Source organism: Anomalospiza imberbis, chromosome 5 (assembly GCF_031753505.1).
Source record: "Anomalospiza imberbis isolate Cuckoo-Finch-1a 21T00152 chromosome 5, ASM3175350v1, whole genome shotgun sequence".
Lineage (NCBI taxonomy): Eukaryota > Metazoa > Chordata > Aves > Passeriformes > Viduidae > Anomalospiza > Anomalospiza imberbis.
The window spans coordinates 27726750-27746732 of record NC_089685.1 but is presented as its reverse complement, the minus strand read 5'-3'; the positions used below and the strand labels follow the sequence as shown (position 1 = coordinate 27746732).

Genomic DNA, 19983 nt, shown 5'->3' with positions numbered 1-19983 from the left:
ATGTGAAGGTATGCAACTTTCTGTAAATAATTTGGTGGCAGTAATGGAAGTTCTGTAACATCATGGGAACGACTTTTGTCAGAGTTCTTTCATGCAGTTTTTCTACTTTGAATTCTTAATTACAGTACAAATCTGATGTGATTTTTACTGCTAGTGTAAACAGAACAAACAGTGAAATTTTAAAACCACATTTATTTTTAATACAAAATCCGTTGCACCATTACAGAAGTGAGCCTGTATGTTTACCCCCACATGCACAGATAATTCAGCATCTACAATTAAATAAGAGTAAAATGATACTTCTTTTTTACCAAAACCATTGGCAAATCCTGTAAAGAAATGTTCTCTTTGTGCTTTGTGTTCATGTAATTTATTTTGTATTTCGGTTCCCATTAAAAAAACTGACCAATGGAAAGCTCAAAGGTGCGAAAGAAGCTTATTACAGCTGGGTTACATTTGGGATTACTTCAGTTGTGCTTTACCTACAATATATACATGAAAGCTGCAAGGTGTCCTATGGGCTAATGTAGTGCACTGGCAAAAGCTCTGAATGGTTCACTTGGAATCTGCAGTAAATCAGCAGATCACTATTTTATTTTCACAGCAAAAAAACCCCCCAAAAAAACTAAGTAGATGCTTTAAAATACCATGCACACCACTGGCGATAGAAGTTCTTACACAGTACAACATAAGCTTTCTTGGTTTACTTGTCTGTAACACATAGAAGCATATAGCATCTACGCTTTAAGTGTATTTACAAATTCAACAAAATATCTACATATAAAAAGCTTACTTAAAATTAAACTTGATGCAAGTTATGAAAAACCAATTTATTGGCAAATGAAACTGAGCATTCCTTCAACCATAGGTTGTTATAAAAATTTATATTTGGAGGTAAACATTTGATTGATATAGTATGTGAGAAAATAATTTTTTAACCGATAAGGGTAATCCTTTACCAATAAACTGTATTAGCACTTGTCAGATGGAATGCTGTGGTTCCAAGCAGTAACCCCCACACTGCTTCAGGCTGGAGATAATTACAAAGCTGCCACACTGATCAGGCTGGGACACAGAGAAATGCGCTCTCACTGATGGAGTCAGCTGGTTTGGGTTTTTAATGATTTATTTTACAAGAGCTTATATCTTGTTGTGTTAGTAAATAATTTAACTCTCCTTGGGTTTTGGGATTTCTGTTTGTTTGTTTGTTTTCATTTTTGTTTTAGGTATTCTAAGGCCATGAAAACATGTTGTGCTGTAACTGTGTAGAAAGCTTTTTTTAAAGGGGAAAAAAATCATACTCTTCTTTACGTAATTTAAAATATTTTAAACTTCCCATTTTTAGCACAACAGTTTCATAACACTTCTTTTTCTCCATATTTTTCCTTTATTTGGCAATGACAGTAGTCTGCTAATCACAGTTTACTGCACCAACTGATTTAGTAGTACAGCACATAACGGAATGCATATTGTATAAAGGCACTGAATGTACTTTGCCCTGTGTTTTCTGGAATATTTTTCTTAATTTTAAAATTTTTCTTTCAGTGACTGTACAAATTCCAAAATGCATTGCAATGCATATCTTTTATGCCCTAAAATCAATTCAATATGTTTTGATGTAAAAATAGAACACTGTACTGCTGCAATACTTGATAGATTAAAAAGGCTATAAAGTAATAGGAGCAAAGAGCAGATAATAGGGTCTCACTAAGCATCAGCAAATGCAAGTGTCATACTTAAATCATTTAGCATTTATATACTGTACATACTGTCCTAACTGTCTTGCAAAAAGACATATGATAGCTAGACATTAAGTCACCAATTTCACAACAATGTCCACAAAGACATTGAAGTTCTATATAATACTACTATAACACTCTGACATTGAGAATGGAATTCATATCCAGGGATTCAGCTGAGGACTGCATAACAAATTGTCAAACCATGTTTTTATAGTGTACACAAGATTATCTGTGAGTTGTGTAGGGTTTTTTTTTCCATGCATTATACTGTATTTTCAACAGGAAACAAAATTACAAGTTGATGTTAACTGTTTGTGTCAGTTCCTTAAAAAAAAAAGTAAAAATACCCATGTTTTGAACAAATTTTGAATTTTCTATTTTGATTCATAGTAACATACCACTTACTGTGCCATTATGCTGTGTACTGGTGTTAACCTGCATATTCTCATAGCATTAACATCTGGTGGTGAGGAGCTCCGTTACCTGTGTGTTCATAGTATGAGAAGGAGGATGTACAAGTGCTTTAAGCAAACTGGAGATACAAGGGGATCAAGTTCTGTGGTTACACAAATGAATTCATGGCATTTACAGGAGAAGGAGCCTCAGAGCTTTCATTTCCTTCTGCAGGTTCTTTCTCTTTTTTACCACTGTATTGTCCAATAAAGGAGCCATCCTCATTGAACTGACCATTTACACCTTCTCCATAGTCAACTAAACTATCATCACTGTCTTCTTTTTTCACAGTTCTGTCTGAAGGTGTCCGGCTTCCTTTCTTTAGAGGTTTATGGTCCTCTGCATCGCTGGAGACACAAACAAACACACACGGGATTAACGGATGTACTAGTTATTAAGACAAAATCAGTCATGCATGCAGAGTTTATGAAAAGCATGTGTGCAGCCCTATAATCCTTTAGTAAACCCACATCACATTGTAGAGACAAATCAATATGATGTAGTTCACATGAAAATATGGTGTAAGAATGGTTTAAACAGCGAATGTCTTCAGTGGAGGAAGGAGGGTTGTGGTTTCTTTTACTTTTTTTTTCCCATCGTGCATGACTTTTCAGTGGTAAGACCTGGGCCCTTGGCTTGGAGGCCATGTAGATGCAACTGCAAGCATTAAGAAGTGGGTTGTAAAGCTATAAAAAAATAATTTGTTTGTTCTCCAAAGTAACAAGCTTATGATGTGCCGTGAAGTTAGTCTGTTAAACTTCTTAATTTCTTTGACTCCTTGAAAATGAATGAAGAATGAATTTGGTTAAATGAAATATACTGATTTTCTTTACTAGTATAAAGAAAATAAAAGTGCTGCATTTCAAATAATTTGTTACATAATGCAGGCCAGACTTGCAATTTTCAGCCTTACCTTTCAAGAGACCTACATATTCCATTAAAAGGGTGCAGAAGAAACAAATGAAAATAGCCTAAGAAGAAAAGCAAAGTCCATATCCTGATAGTGATCAGTATTGTATCAATAATAAGTAGTTCTTAAAATTGCTACAATATTTAATGTATTACAGGTAAAGCAATAATTTACCTTACAGCTGCTAGAACTGAGGAGTTGAGAGCATGCTTATTATTTTTCATTTCTTATCAGATCCATCTCCCTACCCTACTCCACGACTGATAATGTTCTGACAATGATGACAGTAATTGGGAGGACAACAGAAAAAGGAAAGGAAAGAAAAACCAGTGGAGGAGATCTCTGTAGCAAAGCACAGTGGTCTTTCCTTTGTCAGTGGAAAATCTGCAGCACCATCAGCATCCTCAAATAAATTTGCAGCTGTGGTAGGCTTGTATTTAATGAAATAGATATAGTTAGGTTCTTTTCAGAATCCTTTACATTGCACTTCAGTGTCAAGATGAAGATTTCAGCAGCAGCTCCAAAGCATATTGAATTGAAACCCACTATTGGCAGCTGCACTTTGGGTGCAATTATTTACCTTGTCTTAAACAACATGTGACTTGATTTCATATAGGGTACAAAAAAAGGAAGTGGTTTGGGGTTTTTATTTAGATTCACAGCTTATGGGAAATATAAAGAAACACATATAAAATATTCAGAAACAAAATAACATTTTGCAATTTCTAGAACAGTAGGCTGAATATATACTCAGCAAATTATTTTAACCCTCTAATTCCTAAAACCTAATATCTTATAAAATAATGCATTTTTTTCAAATTAATACCTTTAAACACCCAGATAAACCATATATATATATATATAAAACATAGGATGTAAAAGGGCACATTAGATCATATAGTTAGCCAACAAAAGCCCTGTTGAGAAACTGTTGCTAGAAAACCATTACACCCATTTTCCATCAAGCCGTTTCTCCTCAGCACCTTTTTTTTTTTTTTTTTTTTTTGGTAAACACTAAGTTAATAAATTCTAAAAGAAGGCCACCTCTAAAATGCATATACTTACAGAAAAAGCATACCAGAGATTTTTGTAATTCTGCATACACACCAGAAAAAATGTGGTAGGAATAGCTCTCTTATTTACTTCTAAGAAAATCCTCATGCTCAAAGCACACAGAAGCAAAACCTCTCAATGTGACTGTGTCAGGCTTGATGTTTTACTTATGGCGGTGTACAAGGCATGAGGATAAATGTCTGTCATTGATCTGTGCTCACTGGTGCTGCAAACATACAGGCCAATAACATTTAAAAGACAGTACTCCAAGATTTCGAGAATCTAGCAGCCAAGTGAAAATGTTTGCAACACTGTGAACACAAGCAGATTACAGAGACATTACTGAAGAGAGTTCATTTTGGAAGGACCCCATATTTAAAAGGTTGAGGATAGAATCAAGTATTTAATACTCATACACAATGTAGTTTCTCCAATGCCCCCATCAAGGTATTAATAGTCATTAAAACAGGCTGCACGAGTCAAATGAAGGTCAGGCCCTCCTTTTGAAATTGTAACCAGTGCTACTCCCAAGGAAGATCTGCTTTCTGCATTAGACTGTTAATGAAAGAACACTGGCATATGGTTTGTTGTTTAATTTCAGGTGAATAACTTCATAATTCTTTACATCATAATACACAGAAATGAAAATAAATTAAAACTGCAATTGTATCATATTCCAACTGGCCAAGAATCTCTGTGCAAATATTCTAAATATGACCCTAGCCAGTGTAATTCACTAGGTTGGACTATACATATATAAATAATATGCCACTACTATATTAAAAATATCAACATTTTTGTCTTTAATCCAATGAAAAGCTTGATTAGCCTTTACAATTTAGAAAAATCTGAGTATGAGAACTTCTGCTTTCTATTGCACTTATGGTTTTCTTATTTATATTATTGCAAACAAAGTTTATGTATAAGACAAACACTGAAGAAATACTTACACGGTTGCACTGAGTATAAGATTTTTCTGTATTTTAGTCAGGATGTGAATTCTACAATCTCTATAATTAAAAGCAAACAAAACTGCAGATTTACTCAGGAGTGTATCTGCATGGAGGTGGGCACTGGTGTGAGAGTAGAGTCAGAGCAAATGCAAAAATCAAATCTGAACCCGGGAATTTCTTCATTTGTTGCACTATATAAGTCTAGAGAGAGGTTCTACCAGGACTCTGGCAGTGGAAAAACAAGTGGGATTATCCAAGATGCTTTACACTCCTGGTTCAGAAAAGAAAACATGTGCCATGGTACCATTTTTTCTGTATCAAACTGGATTATGACTCTTAGATGAACACAGTGTTTTGAGTGGAAGAGAAAGAAATTGAGGAAGGAAGACGAAAAAAATCAAACAAATAGGAGAAGGAGAAAAAAGTGAACACATCAATGTTTTGGACAACACTTTTGCTACCCTGGGGATTCAAAACAGAGGAGCGGCTCTGGTGCTCTGGCAAAATGAATGTATTATCTGTTTGTTGCCAACAAGCAAACTGCAAAAGCTGCTGAATTACATTAGGAAGAGCTATAGAACACTTTAGGCTGTAGAAGATATAATATTATACTGTCAAAACATCGTAAATGCCATAAATTTTGATACTGTACCCACAAGGTTTGCCAACCTTGCTTACAACTCTTCATAAAACTATTCCAAAATGCAATCAGGATAAATCATAGTTTCTTTCCGTTTCTGTTTGTGGTTTTGCTTGCTTACTTTTATTACGTACCTAATGTGTGATGTTAAAAAATAAAGTGCAAATTTATTAAAAATTACAGTGGGAAATTGAAGAAGTTTATTAAAGTGTCATTTATGCACTGCATATAATTAATAGTCAGAAAACAATACTGGAAGGGAACCAAACATGAGGTGAAAATGAGTATGAATGCTTTATTTAGAGCTATGGAAGTTAAATGTGGTCATACTTTCACTATTTTTTGATGTATAAATAAATTCCATACTAGTCTTTTTAAGGATGAAAATTTCTCAAAGAAGACTAATATGTACCAATCATTTTGATAAGTACTTATATGTACCACATACACTTCTTTACAGTAAGAAAAGTGTTTAATATTAAAGCATATTCCAAAAGCATTATTTAAATATTAATCATTAATGATTGCTATTATATTGTTTATTTTTCTTCTTAGTTTAATGAAACACATGTCAAACTTGAAGTTAATTATTAACAGATATAATTATGAAGGTAACAATAACATAAGTGCAAAGTACAAATTTATTTTTTTAAAAAAAGTAATTCCATTTCACAAGCTTATCAGTTATTGAAAGAAATATGTACCTTGAAAGCTCCTTTCTTCTTTCAACTTTTCAATTTTTCTTCCTTAGATATGGGTACATGCAGCAACCAGTCAGAAGGGGGAAGACACTTTTATGATGCCTCTGCAGTCCAGCAGGCAACTAGTTCCCAACTAAACTTTGCCATATTCATAGACATGCAAAAAGACTCAATATATAGTTAGCAATATACTACTTTTCCTTACAGCACAACTGTCAGGTAAAAGCCAACATGAAACAAAGTAGGTAAAACACTCTGAGCTATGAGATACAGAAAGTGGATGCAGAAGATAAAAAGCGTTGGCAATAAATTCTTTCTTCTGTGACCTCAGGTCAATAGCCCAGAAATGTTTAAGTAAAAGCAATCAGGTAAAGCCACAGAAATACCTTCCTCTATGGCTTCCCTGCATATTCCAGGAGAATCTGTCCCTATGCCTAAGAGGTTTCCCCTGACACTCCTAAATTATATGGATTGTGAGTCCTAATATTATTACTGTCAATCCAGACTACAAACCATTTTACTATTTCTTATTTAAGCACACCTATATTAGTCTTCTGAGTAGTTTTTCATTAACATCTCTGTAATACTCAGTCTTCAATCCTGGCAGAAGCTGGAAAAACTGGGTGATGAAGCTCTGGCTTTAAAAAGCAATGTGCTGAGAAAGTTGTTAATCACACAAGTATTCAAGAATCAAAACAAGAATTGTCAAAGAAAGTACATGTGTGTAGATTAGAATACAGTAAGACCACTGCCAAATCCATTATTGGACTGTTCAGGTCTTCAGGCAGTTCACTGAGATAATCTCTTGTTCTGGATGGGACCAAGCTTGGAATTACAGTCCTGAGGCACAAATCATGGCTAGGTCCCTATGGAAAAACACCTAAGCTGCAAGTTAAGTAACTACAAGAGGAAAAACCCACAGTTGTAGTTACAAACTTTATTTTCATTGTTAATCAACTTAGAAGAAGAAGGAAGAGTAATATCTAGCAATCTCAAAACTCTCTGCGATAGTGTCTCACAGCATATTCTAAAATTTCTAGTAAAAATACAGTGTGTCAAAATATAGAAGTGGCAAAATAATTCACCAAAATGTGCAAATATCCTGTGTTACCACAGTAGCAATCCTACTGCTGTAGTTGCCTTGTCCTGTTTTATCTTCCTAAGAACATTCTGCAGACCACTGGACTTAAGTCCTTCCCTTGTAACTGCTTGCATCGAGTCTTCCTACCCATGAACCCATGGGTCTGCAGCTGTCATAACTTCTTAATTTCTCTCCATTTATGGACCAGGAGAAAAATTTAGGCTGATTTATACACCTATGCTGACCTCAACACACATCTGTGGTATTTACTCTGTTTCGTGCAAGTTCTTGGTTTAAGCAATGACTGACCACAATTTACTGTCTCAGTCTTCTACAACTCAGAAAACCACTGAGAATGCAGAGCAGATTGCTACAGAGGCAATGTTTTCCCTTATGTAAAAACGAAGGAATCGACCCAGCCACAGGAATATAGCATCCACAGTCATTCCATGGTTCCTGAAACACCTGCATTTCCTAAAGCATTATTCCCTCCACTAGATCAATATGGCACAAAAATCTGATGTTGTCTGGTCCTCTAGTCCAGCCAATCCTCACACAGAAAGTATTCTTAGTTGAAGTTGAGGAGTGCAAAACTTCAAACAAATCCAAACCATCCCAAGACCACTAGGAAACCTAGAAATGGAATGTGAAAAAACCCTCCCCTTAAGAGAGGGGATCGGAGAGCTATCATTTCTCTAGAATATCTTAATTAGTCATTAAGACTTAAGTAACTTCATCATTTAAATCTTACTTGGAAACAAATCATTTTCTAAGCACTGGGTTTATTTGTCCAGAAATATTGAAACATTTCCATGTCTTTCACTCTTCTCAGTTCCTGAGAAACTAGAAAGCAAGTCTATATTCTTAGAAAGTTCCTCTTGATGGTCTGGTATCTCTCTGAAAGTGAGATGTCTTTTCATACTTGGCATGAAATGATTGTGAGACCTTATACTTTCCCTTCCCTCCTTTGAACTTTGGAGGAGAACGCAAGGAGCTCAGACACTTGTGAGGAGAACAGGAAGAGCTTCCAACAGAGCTCTTTTTTTTCATCTGACGTAAGGAGTGTTTGTATTCTGAGACATCCTTCATGATCTGGACTAAGGATTCACCGAACAGCTTGCCCCCTGTGTAGGGCAAAGACAGCAGTTTACATTTCAGATGTAGCGATGAGCTCCAAGGACGCAGCCAGAGAGCTCTCCAGGCTACAATGAGGCATGCCACATTTTTAACAGCGAGTCTGAGAGAATCCTCAGCTGCATCGTGGATAAAATTAGCTGCAATTTTACACAGTCTGCGTTTTCTCTGCATGGCACCAGATGGGACCCATTTCTTTTTGAATCTGGCTCGTTCTTCCTCTAACCATATTAGTAAAGCTTTAGAAGCATAAGTGCAGTAGATAGATACTCCAAGCTGGGCTGCGACTAGCTTGAAAGATCTTTTAACTGCTTCCTCAATCTTTCTGTCAGTAGGATCTTTAGGGAGAGCATTTGTATTATCAGGCACTGACAGTAAAGAATTACCAGTAACCAATGCTCTGTCTACCTCCGGCAAGGTCCCCCACAAAGCAGCTTTATCCACTGGAAAAGGATAGAGCTTACGTAGGACTGGTGGGGCTTCATGCTTGGCTTCAGGATTTCCCCAAATCATGCAGACAAGATCTTCCACAGCTGAATGGATAGGAAGTGCATTATCTACCTTGCCTTCTTCAGAGGAGATAAGCCGTTCTTCTGAAGCACATTCAGATTTGGAAGGTTTTAGCATTAGCACTCTCTTTATGTGTTCAAAAAGGTAATTCTGATTCTTCATGTCAAATTTACGCAGCGGATCTGGTCCTTCTGGATCTTCTGTAGGGGACTCAGATGCCACCTCCCCATCTTCAGGGGTTGATTCAACCTCCAAGGCCTTGTCAGCCTCAGGTTTCTCCTTCCCAGAAGCTGTTTGATCTTTTAAGCTGTCCATGTGGTCTGACTCAGAAGTCTGGGAACTGCTCCCAGATGCTTCTAAAGGAACCAGTGGAACTTCAACAATTGGTACCCTGGGATGCTTTACCGAATGGGACCTAGCCTGTGCCACAGATGTTATGCTTTGTCTGGCTGCTGTCAAAGCATCCTTTAAGACAGTGGCCAGCTCAGGCAAGATTACGGATTTCATTAGTGAATTCTTTTCAGATTCAGAGAAGTGAGTAGCAGTAGAAGGTCTTACCTTCCTGTGGCAGGAGTTCTGAGTGTCTTCTGAATCTGAGCTGCAGTCTGGGGTCTGGCTGCACAAGTGCTGGAGAGAAGAATGCTGCCTTGCCAGTAAGCCACCAGTTGAGTTGCAGCTGAGGGGTTGCTGGAAAGGGGATGGCTGTCCTGCCTGAGAATCTGAGCCCTCCTCCGACCCCATTATCTGTTGCTCAGAAGCATGATGTCTAGAGCCATGCCTGTACTTCCATTCGTCTGACCTCTTTTCCTCTCGGCAGAGGGAAGCAGAGACTGAACTAACCCTTGTAAGCTCTGAAGACTGCCTAGCCCTCCTCCTGGTGTAGGAGGTCTCTGATCTGGTGCTGGAGTACTGATCCCCTGACCTTCTGAAGAAGTTGGATCTGTCAGATCTCACAGACTTTGCTTTGGTAAAAACAGGGTTTGCTTCTGGAGAATTGGCACAGCTACCTTTTGTTTTCTTTTCCTTGTCCAGTTTCTTTCCTGTCCAAGCAGACATGGACCTGAAGTGATGAAAAAAGTTCAAAATACTCGAATTCCTAGATCTTTCAAAAATTACATTTTTTTTCCAAGGGAAACCCTATACCCTTTTTCCTCAAAGAAGCACCGCATCATGTGAGGCACACAAACTGGGAACTGAGTGACTGCAGTGATGCTAGGCTGCAGAGAGGATGACAAGGTATCTTCTGTAATCTGACTGGTTGCTGCTTCTGCCCTGTCTCTAAGGAAAAAAGAGGAAAGCCCAATATAGACTAATTACACAGAAATACATTTTAAAAAGGAGTTTTTGCAGGGTACATAGAATGAACTCTCCCATGTGAATAAGTGTGAAAGCTTGGCATGCATCTGCCCATATTCACTAGACATGAGCGAACAAATACATTATAAAATAATTTAATAAAGCTCTAGATCATGCTTTAGATTAACTCAAGCCACTTAGATATGGAGACATAAATTCAAATCTTGCTATAGGTCACACATGAAAGCAGGCTTGAATACTTATTCCAGGCCTGAGAAAACATGTATTGAGATCATATAGTTTGTACGATTCTGTACAAAGGTCAGTTTCTGCTGCTGGAAGTTCCAACTATCAAGAACCAGTGAAGCAATAAAGGAGCATGCAAACTAGGATTCCCAGGAAAACTTATACAGTACTTTTTTAACTTTACTTCCAAAGATTGCTTCACGCTCCCCTTTTTATCAGTTGAAATTAGGTAGTTCATACACCCTTACAGCTGTAATAAAATACTATTCTGAACTCATTAACCTAAGAATGGAGTATATTTTTTTAATCAAAGAAGAAGAAACAGACACTGCTCCTTAGCATTCAGCACTGTACATTTATTCCTGTCAGATCAAGAAGTACCTTTTCCTTCTATGAAGAAGCTATGGCAACAAAGTAGATCCTTCTTGAAAAAATCTGTTTTTTCTATGTATATTTGTAAATGCCAAATCTTTGCAATAATAAAGAACTTCTACACTGCTTTTGACACAGGAATGCACTATAAAAATCTATTTTATACCTGCATAAAATATAATCGTAATGACCTATTTAAAAAATAGTAACATTACTTTTTGTACTAATCAAAAAAATCAAATAAACTGCCTATTTAATAAGCTGTATTAATAGTTGCTGTATGAATAGTCTTGCCAAGGCATGCTTTTGGTAATGCCAGATTTGGCTAGACTGGAACTTTATTTACTATAAAGGAAGAGTGTCAGGAATAAGAGCTGTGTTGCATGCTTTGAAGCTGCTTGCTATGTATCTTGTACCGAAATACATGAAAGGGAGATTTGCTTTCTTTGTAGGACACTCCTTCACTTCTGTGTATAACATAATTTCTTTGTTATAGGATTAGATGTTAGTACTGGCAGGTATTTTAAATGCATTTGTTTTCCAGTCAACACCAGATTGTCTTTGTTAGGCTTCAGTTAGAAATTTATTTTCAAAAACTATAATGCTCAACACAGTGCCCTAACTGAAAGGACACTGTATCTGGCATTTGAACTCTCTGAAAGATGGCTTTGTAAATAAAGATTCCACACTTTGACTTTCAAACACATACAATTGTGTTTGAATGTGGTTTTCACCTTGTATTAGCAAATGGCTTATACTAAGCCTGGATAATTTTTTTTTTCTAATGGTGTGGTTGAAATGCTATTTTTCATTCTAATTAACACTGGATACAAAACCTTTGACATGGAAAAAAAAAGTTAGTCTTAAATTAATAAGTGTGATACTATATACAGTACATGTGTGATATGAACAGTGTGCATGACAAACCATACCAGGTGCTCACCTGTATTCACCAAATGTTCCATCATCTTCCTTCATAGGTTGTATTTCTGGATCAGCATGTGCATCCTCCTTTTCCTTCACTAAAATATTTGAAATAGTAATTTTTATCATGAAACTGCAAGATGAGAAAGTCTAAGAACTTAATTTCTCAAACTGATCACATTTGGCAGGAATGTCTTTTGAATAAAAACTATTTTTTGAATGGGGCCTTAAGCTATTACTTTTTTTTTTTTTTTTTGGAAGAAAAGGATCTGTTAATTAGCTATAGGATTTTATTTTCATTCAAGTATGACTGTATGTCATTTTGTATTAGCATAACTTTTTCTTTCTTTTATTTCTAGCACTAAAGAGAAAATAGTTTAAAATCCTACTAAAATAACTTATTTCCTTAGAGTATTAATAGAGGTTTTGCTTAATCAAATTTCAATTATTTAGTTCTACTTAACAATGATCTCTATTTCTTCTTTATATTCTTTTCATACTGGTTGATAAAACTATATCAGATTCACTTTTGTTCACTGTTGGTTTGTACATTTTCTGCTTTAGTTTCATGTAGTAAGCCTCCAGAGAATTTTAGATGTTTTTTCTATTACTATTAATTCTCAAAATACTAGGCATGTTTTTTTTCTTCTTTTCTACAACACGATCAAACCCAATGCAAAGTCACATACACTGGAACCTAAATTTTACACAATCATATTTTTTGCACATTCTGGTTTTAGGTTTAATCCTTGTTCACTGATGAGAACAAATCTAGGCATATAACTTGTCCCTATAACATAATGAATGTAGCATATTGACACAGATACTCACTAGCACCTGAGGAGTGAGATATTTACAGATGACATATTCCTATAAGTTAAGATTGTTGACAGGTTAAAACAATATACTGACTTTAAGAATTCTATTTATGGTTCTTCCCTTTGCCTTTTCATTTCTGTTTTTCTGGCCTCTATTCAAATCTTTCCCTTGTCTAGCAGACACAGTTATATAATCCAATGCAACATTTCTTGTCTTTTACTCTGGTAATTTCGACATTTTATTTGTACATCACTGATTTATATGCCATTATTTAAGAGGATATGAATCATTCCTGACAGTATTTACTAAGTCCATAATTGCAATAACACATAATGCCTTGAGAAATATCAGGCTGCTGTAATTTCATACAGAAGTAATGGATTACTTCCTACAAACCACAGACAACCTCAACATGACACACAAAAATTATGATGAAAAAGAGTTTGTAAATTAAATTTTAACATATTTCATAACTTGGTGCTTTCTATTTGTCACTACCTGTGGAACAGTACATTTGCAAGAAATACAAAGTCACTGCTATAAACACCAATACACACTGATTCTGGAAATCTTAAAAACACTGCGGGTCCACCTTTATATATGTGTGTTTATATGCATTGGTATCTGTGCATGAAAAAACATGTACCTTACAACTAATGATTCTGCAGAAGCAGCAAAAAGGACAGAATATCAAGAATCCACAAAGCAATGAATCCGTGGCATCCAACTGCCCTCTACACTTTTACTCAAAACCTCTGTTTTACCCTCCTCTAGATGGCAGTTCGCTCCATGTCCTCCCTACTCTTTTCAATTTCATCACTTTACTTATTTCAGTCACCTGAATCACTTTTTCTAGATCCTTTGTTATCTCATTTTCTCTTTAAAAAATCCAAATGTTAGCAAAAAAATCCCTAAGATGATGTCTTCAGCCTGTCATAAAACTCTGTGTAACACTGTGTTCCTTAATCACCTGTTTTCTTCATAGGCATAGGCAGCTGGAAAAGAAACTTCTCTTAATTAATTTTTGCTGTCACAACAAATCTTTGCTCTCTCTGTAAAACAATCTAACAGATTGGGCAGAATCTTGTACTTAATAAAGTGATTTTCTTATAAAAACAATCTGCTATTCTATTCCAGCAGATTTCCCTATGAAGAGCTAAAATTCTTAGTGTTCCATGACACTAAGATTTTAAAAGTGCACTGATCAAAATAAGCAGAAGAAAATAAAACAAAGTGTGGATTTTTCTTTTATACTTTTCTAAATGCATCCATCTTTTTCATGCCCAAATTAACAGTATGAACTTCAGGAAGTTTGAGTTGATTTTAAATAAACTTTCTAGAGTCTAGATATTTATTTCCAAAGCTTAGGAGCAAATAATTTTTTTTTTCATTAAATCAAGATTTTACATGAAACTTTGCAACTTTACTTTCTATTGCAGCTAGAATAGGAGAATGAAAAATCAAATTATCCTTGGATGCTGACTTGAAGTTCATTCATAGTCACTCATACCTCAACAGCTGCTCTGAGATCCTGTCTGGCAGCACTGTGCAAACTGATTCTCACTATCCTTTTCAAAAAAGCTTTGGTCTATGGACCTACTCCATAGAAAGAAATATAACACTAGGGAAAGATATATATATGATACCTATATGCCCACATAAATACATACACACACATACATGCCTTTTGTAATGTACACCAGGAAGGATGCATGTTTTGATAGAAGACATACATTGTGTAGTTCCAATTTCTAATAAAAAGTTATAAAACTTATCTGGCCATTCCTAGACATACTATAAAAAAACATTTATTTTACACCTCCTCTTAGAAAGAAAAAAAATCCCAGCCTAACTGAAGGATGGTAACTTTAACCTTAGCTGCAAAACTGCAAAGGCTGAAGATGACACAGATTCTGGGAAGGAACTCAAGGTACTGGAAACAATATAACATATTAAGAGATTTGTCCTATGACATGCATTCCCCATACTTTAAAGTAACCAGTAGCTATGATTTAGACTTTCTAACCAAATAAATTCTAACTCAACTCATGTTAGTAGATTAAACCCATCTGCACTGGACTTCAGAAAGTGGAATTTGCACTAGTGGTGATGTTCCAAACAAAGCTCAAGCCTCTCTAGAGAGGTCACGCACTGATAGGACCCTCTGGGAATGAAGAAGGTCCTACTCCTATGCTGGAATAGATGCAGGCAGATGGCTCCTGTCAAACCCACCAAATTATTAGACTGATTTGCCATATACACAGTGTAAATGTAAACCAGCAGCAAATGTAATTTTCCAGTAAACCTGAGATCTGTCTTAATGGGTTACCAACAGATGAATTTTACTATCCTGGTTAAATAGCATACCTGGATACTTGCCACCCTTATTCCTCCTTATGAAGCAAACAATCAGTAAAATCAAGATCAGAAGAGCAACAGCACACATAAGACCAATGAACCATCCTTGAGTAGCGATGTCTACCTGCCGGCTTGCCATTGCTAGAGATAAAAGAAGAAAAATTATGTTTTGCTGCATTTAAATGCTATGCTAATTCAGATAAATAATACACAATATAATGTTCATTAAAGAATAGCATTCACTGTGAAAAATAGATAGCATTAAGAAAAATAGTGTTTCTGTATTTTGTGAGCATTTTCATTATTCACAATATTTCCAAGAACCTATGCATAGAAGTTACTTCTCAGTATATAAAAAGTCTGCTAATATTTAAGCTTAGCAACTACTTTGCAAAATCTACACACATACTACATTGCTTTCCACAAACCCCAGAACTATTATCAACCATTTTGAATTAATTAAACTACTGAAATGAAGTTGCAAATTATAATTCACACAAACATATCAATTGGATTCTCAAAATGACTAAAAAACCAATACTGGTAAGATCATGCATTCCCATCATTCTGAAATGGGGAAACACAAGGATCATTCAAAGGCGCTATCATTCAATTTCAACTAAAATTCAACAATGAAGCATCCTTTAAAACCTTATTAGGTATCAGGTTTTCTTTCTTTCCTCAAGCCCATGCCTCATCCTAGAATTCATTTATCATGGTTGCCATGATTTAGCATTAGTGAGGTGGGAAGCCTTCCCTTGGCACTATTTCTCTCCAAATGCTGACTCTAGCTGGAAGATAATGTAAATAATAAGCAAACTGCAAAGAAAACACTACAGGCACTAATAAGGACAGGAATTATCTATGTGGTCTAGGGTCTGCATCTCCTGGTCTCCAACACAGTAGGAAGATTATTCTGGTGAAGCATATTTTCTGCTCCACTGCTGGAAGCACACTACAGGCAACTTGATTTTGGATTTGCTGCTGGGAGAAAGTGGGAAGAGTGAAAGGAGTTAGGGATACATGCTCCAAACAGAAAAAAAAAAAAAAAAGAAGTGGAGGAAGATGAACATCCATCCGAACCTATCTTACTCATTCTTAGCTTCTTCTCCAGACCCAAAACCCAAGAGTATGAAACTCTATGAAGAGCTTCTCAGCTGACAGAATTCAAGTCAATGTTTCAGTGTCATTTTCTGGTTAAGGAGTGTGAGACAGGTGTCTTGGAAATGCAGTTGTCAATGGTCCCCCATTCCTTTATGGGGGGATCTTTAGGGGTTTTATGGAAACACAAAGTACTTTCTCCAGTCCATTCCATAGAGAACACCAGTGTGTATTCCACTTTAGAAGTACTATGCTAAAATTAACTCTTTCTTTAAATGCTTATTTTTGGTCTTACTGGGCAAATCTATGACTTGATTTTCATTTAAATAATTCAGTGAGTTAATGTGACCAGTTATTGTGGAGATACAATCAGAAGATTTCTCAGTCCTTGTTTATGTTTTCTGATATTTTAGAAACTGACTCTTAAATGCACAAGAATTTAAACTATTTTTGTATCAAAGTCTCTACATGTCACATATAGTTTATGTACCTATTTTTACTCTTTATGCCACATATAAATAGACATAAATACATATATATAAAATATTAAAAAGTGGCAATTAAAAAATCACAAAAGGAATCTTCCTCTGAACTACAAATGAAAATAAAACTTTGTTTTCATATCAAGGTTAAAATTATTTTGAGTTTTGCACATCTGAATTCATAATAAGGCATTAGAAGTTGTATAATACATACTGTAACAAAATGCAAAAGCACAATTCACATTCAAATGTAAGAAGAAATAGCATCAACCCCAACAACTCATGCATAAAATATGCAAGATAGATGGGAAGATGAAAACTTATTTATGCAGCTTCCTGTATTAACTTACTACATTTCTAGAAACCCTTTAGGAAAGGGTTTCTAGATCTTTGTGCATCTTTAAAAATGGCACATTTCCTGCCTACGCTAAGCAAATTATTTGCTTCAGGCAGAAAAACCTTGCACCTTGATGAACCATTAATGCAGGAGTCAATGCAGAACACTGTACCAGGAATGCCCAAAAAGGAAAAATCCACACACTGTGAAGATGTCCTATAGGAATGCTTGTCAAAGAAAAAAATGTGGGAAAAGCCTCATATTTGAAATACTAAAGTTTCATTCCTAATAAGGACATATTCCAGTGTTTGCCTCTTTGTCCACTCCATCTTTTTGCAGTGTTTAAAAGCTTCGACCTAGGCCAAAGACAGCATGACACAAGATTTTTCTGTAAGAAATAGGCTATGTTTATAATTCCATGCTGAATATTGAAACCTTCTGTTATAAAGAAGCAAAAAGGAGTGTCTGAAGTCCCTTCTTCCTTAACTACACAAGGGCATGAGTCAACATGACTGAATAAGTAAAGGAATCCTTATCTACTGGCTCAGTACTTTTTATGCAGGATGATGCTTTTGGGAAGGTTTCCATGCAGTTTGTTTTGAATTATATTACAGTCTTGATCGTTGTTTACTGCTCCTTTAGGCTTCAGATGTGTATTTGCATAACTTTTCACAGGTAGGCTTTTGTACCACTAGCTGTTCCTGGCTCTGTGTTCAGCCTGTACATATTTGCCTGGCACTGTTATTCAGCACCATATTTTCAAACCTTCCTGCAATATGATAAACTGTGAACAGAAATTGAACAAAACAAAGCAAAAAAAAAAAAGATTATTTTAGAAAGTGCTCACTTTCAAACTGGCATATCCATTATCTATATTGTTGCCTGATAATTATAACATAATGTTCAAGTGTATTTTCATATTTAAATTACTTTCTTATAACATTCTGGAGCTGGTGGGGCTATTGCTATATAATTATGCACTGGCTAAAATGCTTGGAATGAGCAGAAGTGGCTAGCAAAGACAAAAATAATAACAGCTGACCAAGAACATGATGATGGCATGGCATGTGATGGCAACACAATATTCAGCATAATATCAAAGAACCTTCCAGTAGAACCTTTTCCTGAGTGTAATCGGCAGGCATTGCTGATTTGCTTGCAAAGAAATAGATCTGCAATATGAACATAATGAACTTAAACAGCCTTACTGATTCCCAGGATGTATGTGTGACATCAAAATCCATATAAAACTAGTATATGGCAGGAAAAGAGAGATTTACAAGAAGGAATGTCTTAGCACTGGTATAAATAGATTGAATCTGCACTTCCTGATTATGCAAATATTTTAGCTCTATAAAAAGCAACATTATTTAAATACAATCCTGTAATTATACTAACTGTAAATATTAGAAATAGGTCATCTTCAGTGCACAGCACTCAGATGGATTGTGAGCAGGGCATATCTTGCCCCTAGTACAAACATCAGTCAAGTAGAGAGATTAGAAAGGATGGAAACATTCATAATTCAAACACAAATATACTGGCATTATTTAGGAATTTATAAAAAAATTAACATTGCTCTATAAAAGGAACATGCAAAGATTCTAGCTGCAACATCTCTTGGCTAGAAGCAGTTCAGCATTTCAGCAGTTGGTGTAACACGATTCTGACTAGGATACAGAAATGTACTATGGTATAGTGTGCCTCACCTGGACCTGTCTCAAACACATCCTCTGAACTCCTAAAACCAGACAGGCCCTCAGCACCAACCCGGACTTTATATGCTGTTCCTGGTGTTAAACCCTTTAAGACAAAGAAGCTTCGAGAACCATTTACAATTTCTTTTTTCCAATCTTCTTTGCCTATAAAAATTTTAGGAAAACAACAAATTGGAATTTTAATTTTCTCTGTATGACTGAAAGTTTCTAGACAAAATACTACTGACAGTTACTTGACTAAACTATGTATCATCTGAGAAAAATAGCTGTTCTCTCAAAACTAGTAAAATTATATAATAATAAATTATATGATAATAAATTATAAAGTAATAAATTTAATAAATTGCATGCAACATATTGAAGAATACGTTGTACAGTAATTATGAAATTAATTTAAACATTTGTTCCATTGTACTAAAGAAATGCAAATTTGAGTTATTTTTAAAATGCTTATTGAACTTGTAATTGTGAGATACATTAAAATAGATTTTAGTCATTTTATTAAATGTCACTTTTGCAGTTTCAGTCAATATTTATTTTGATCACGAAATTCTACTTCAAAATCTGAATCTCTCTCGTATCTTTTTTCTAGGACAGTCTCAGCTATTTCTTTGGCCAATATCCAGAAAAATGTATTTCTATTCCAATTTTCAGATTAGTCACCTTTAGTCATAACTTTAGAAGGATGGGGTATTTGAAAAGAAGTATCTTGCTTTTATTATCTAACTTTGTTTTAATTATTACCAGTATTATCAAAGTTTTAAACCTGGTATTGGGCAATAAAAGCACATAAATTGATTTATAACTTATTTTAAGGTTTAATTTAACAAATGATATCTTACTTAATCTTTTTCCTTTCCTAAATTGGGCATAATTTAGGAAAATCCTTGTATCCTATTTTAATGCAAGTAATCATATTTTTACACATGTAATCACTTCAAGATAAACAACTTCATGAAAACTACATTTTTAGAAGTTCACATTCAAAAGAATTTATAAAATAATACAAAGGAACAAAGGTTCATATTTTATCTATTCATCAAAAACCTGCTAAGCATTGATGTTTATTAAAATGAAAATTATTTGATATTCCTGATCAAATTATAAAATAATTTACGACATTTATGAGCTATCATTAACTCTGGGTCAATTT

General features: G+C 35.2%; 1 protein-coding gene across 24 annotated transcripts in view; it reads right to left on the bottom strand.

Moving 5' to 3' along the window:
• Nucleotides 1–172: 172 nt before the first annotated feature.
• The window catches only part of NRCAM (neuronal cell adhesion molecule), a 145751-nt gene continuing 125940 nt past the window's right edge, over nucleotides 173–19983 (bottom strand). For 10 of the 24 annotated variants that reach the window (XM_068190013.1, XM_068190014.1, XM_068190016.1 and 7 more), the window contains 4 exons: nucleotides 18822–18974; nucleotides 15202–15333; nucleotides 12035–12113; nucleotides 173–2542 (listed from right to left, as the gene is read on the bottom strand). In XM_068190013.1, coding sequence (XP_068046114.1) covers nucleotides 2305–2542; nucleotides 12035–12113; nucleotides 15202–15333; nucleotides 18822–18974 — 602 coding nt within the window. In that variant the 3' untranslated portion in view covers nucleotides 173–2304. Of the gene's footprint in view, nucleotides 2543–3108; nucleotides 3167–7763; nucleotides 10238–12034; nucleotides 12114–15201; nucleotides 15334–18821; nucleotides 18975–19983 lie in introns of those variants that run through there. The other 14 variants (XM_068189990.1, XM_068189991.1, XM_068189993.1 and 11 more) reach the window with 5 other exon arrangements.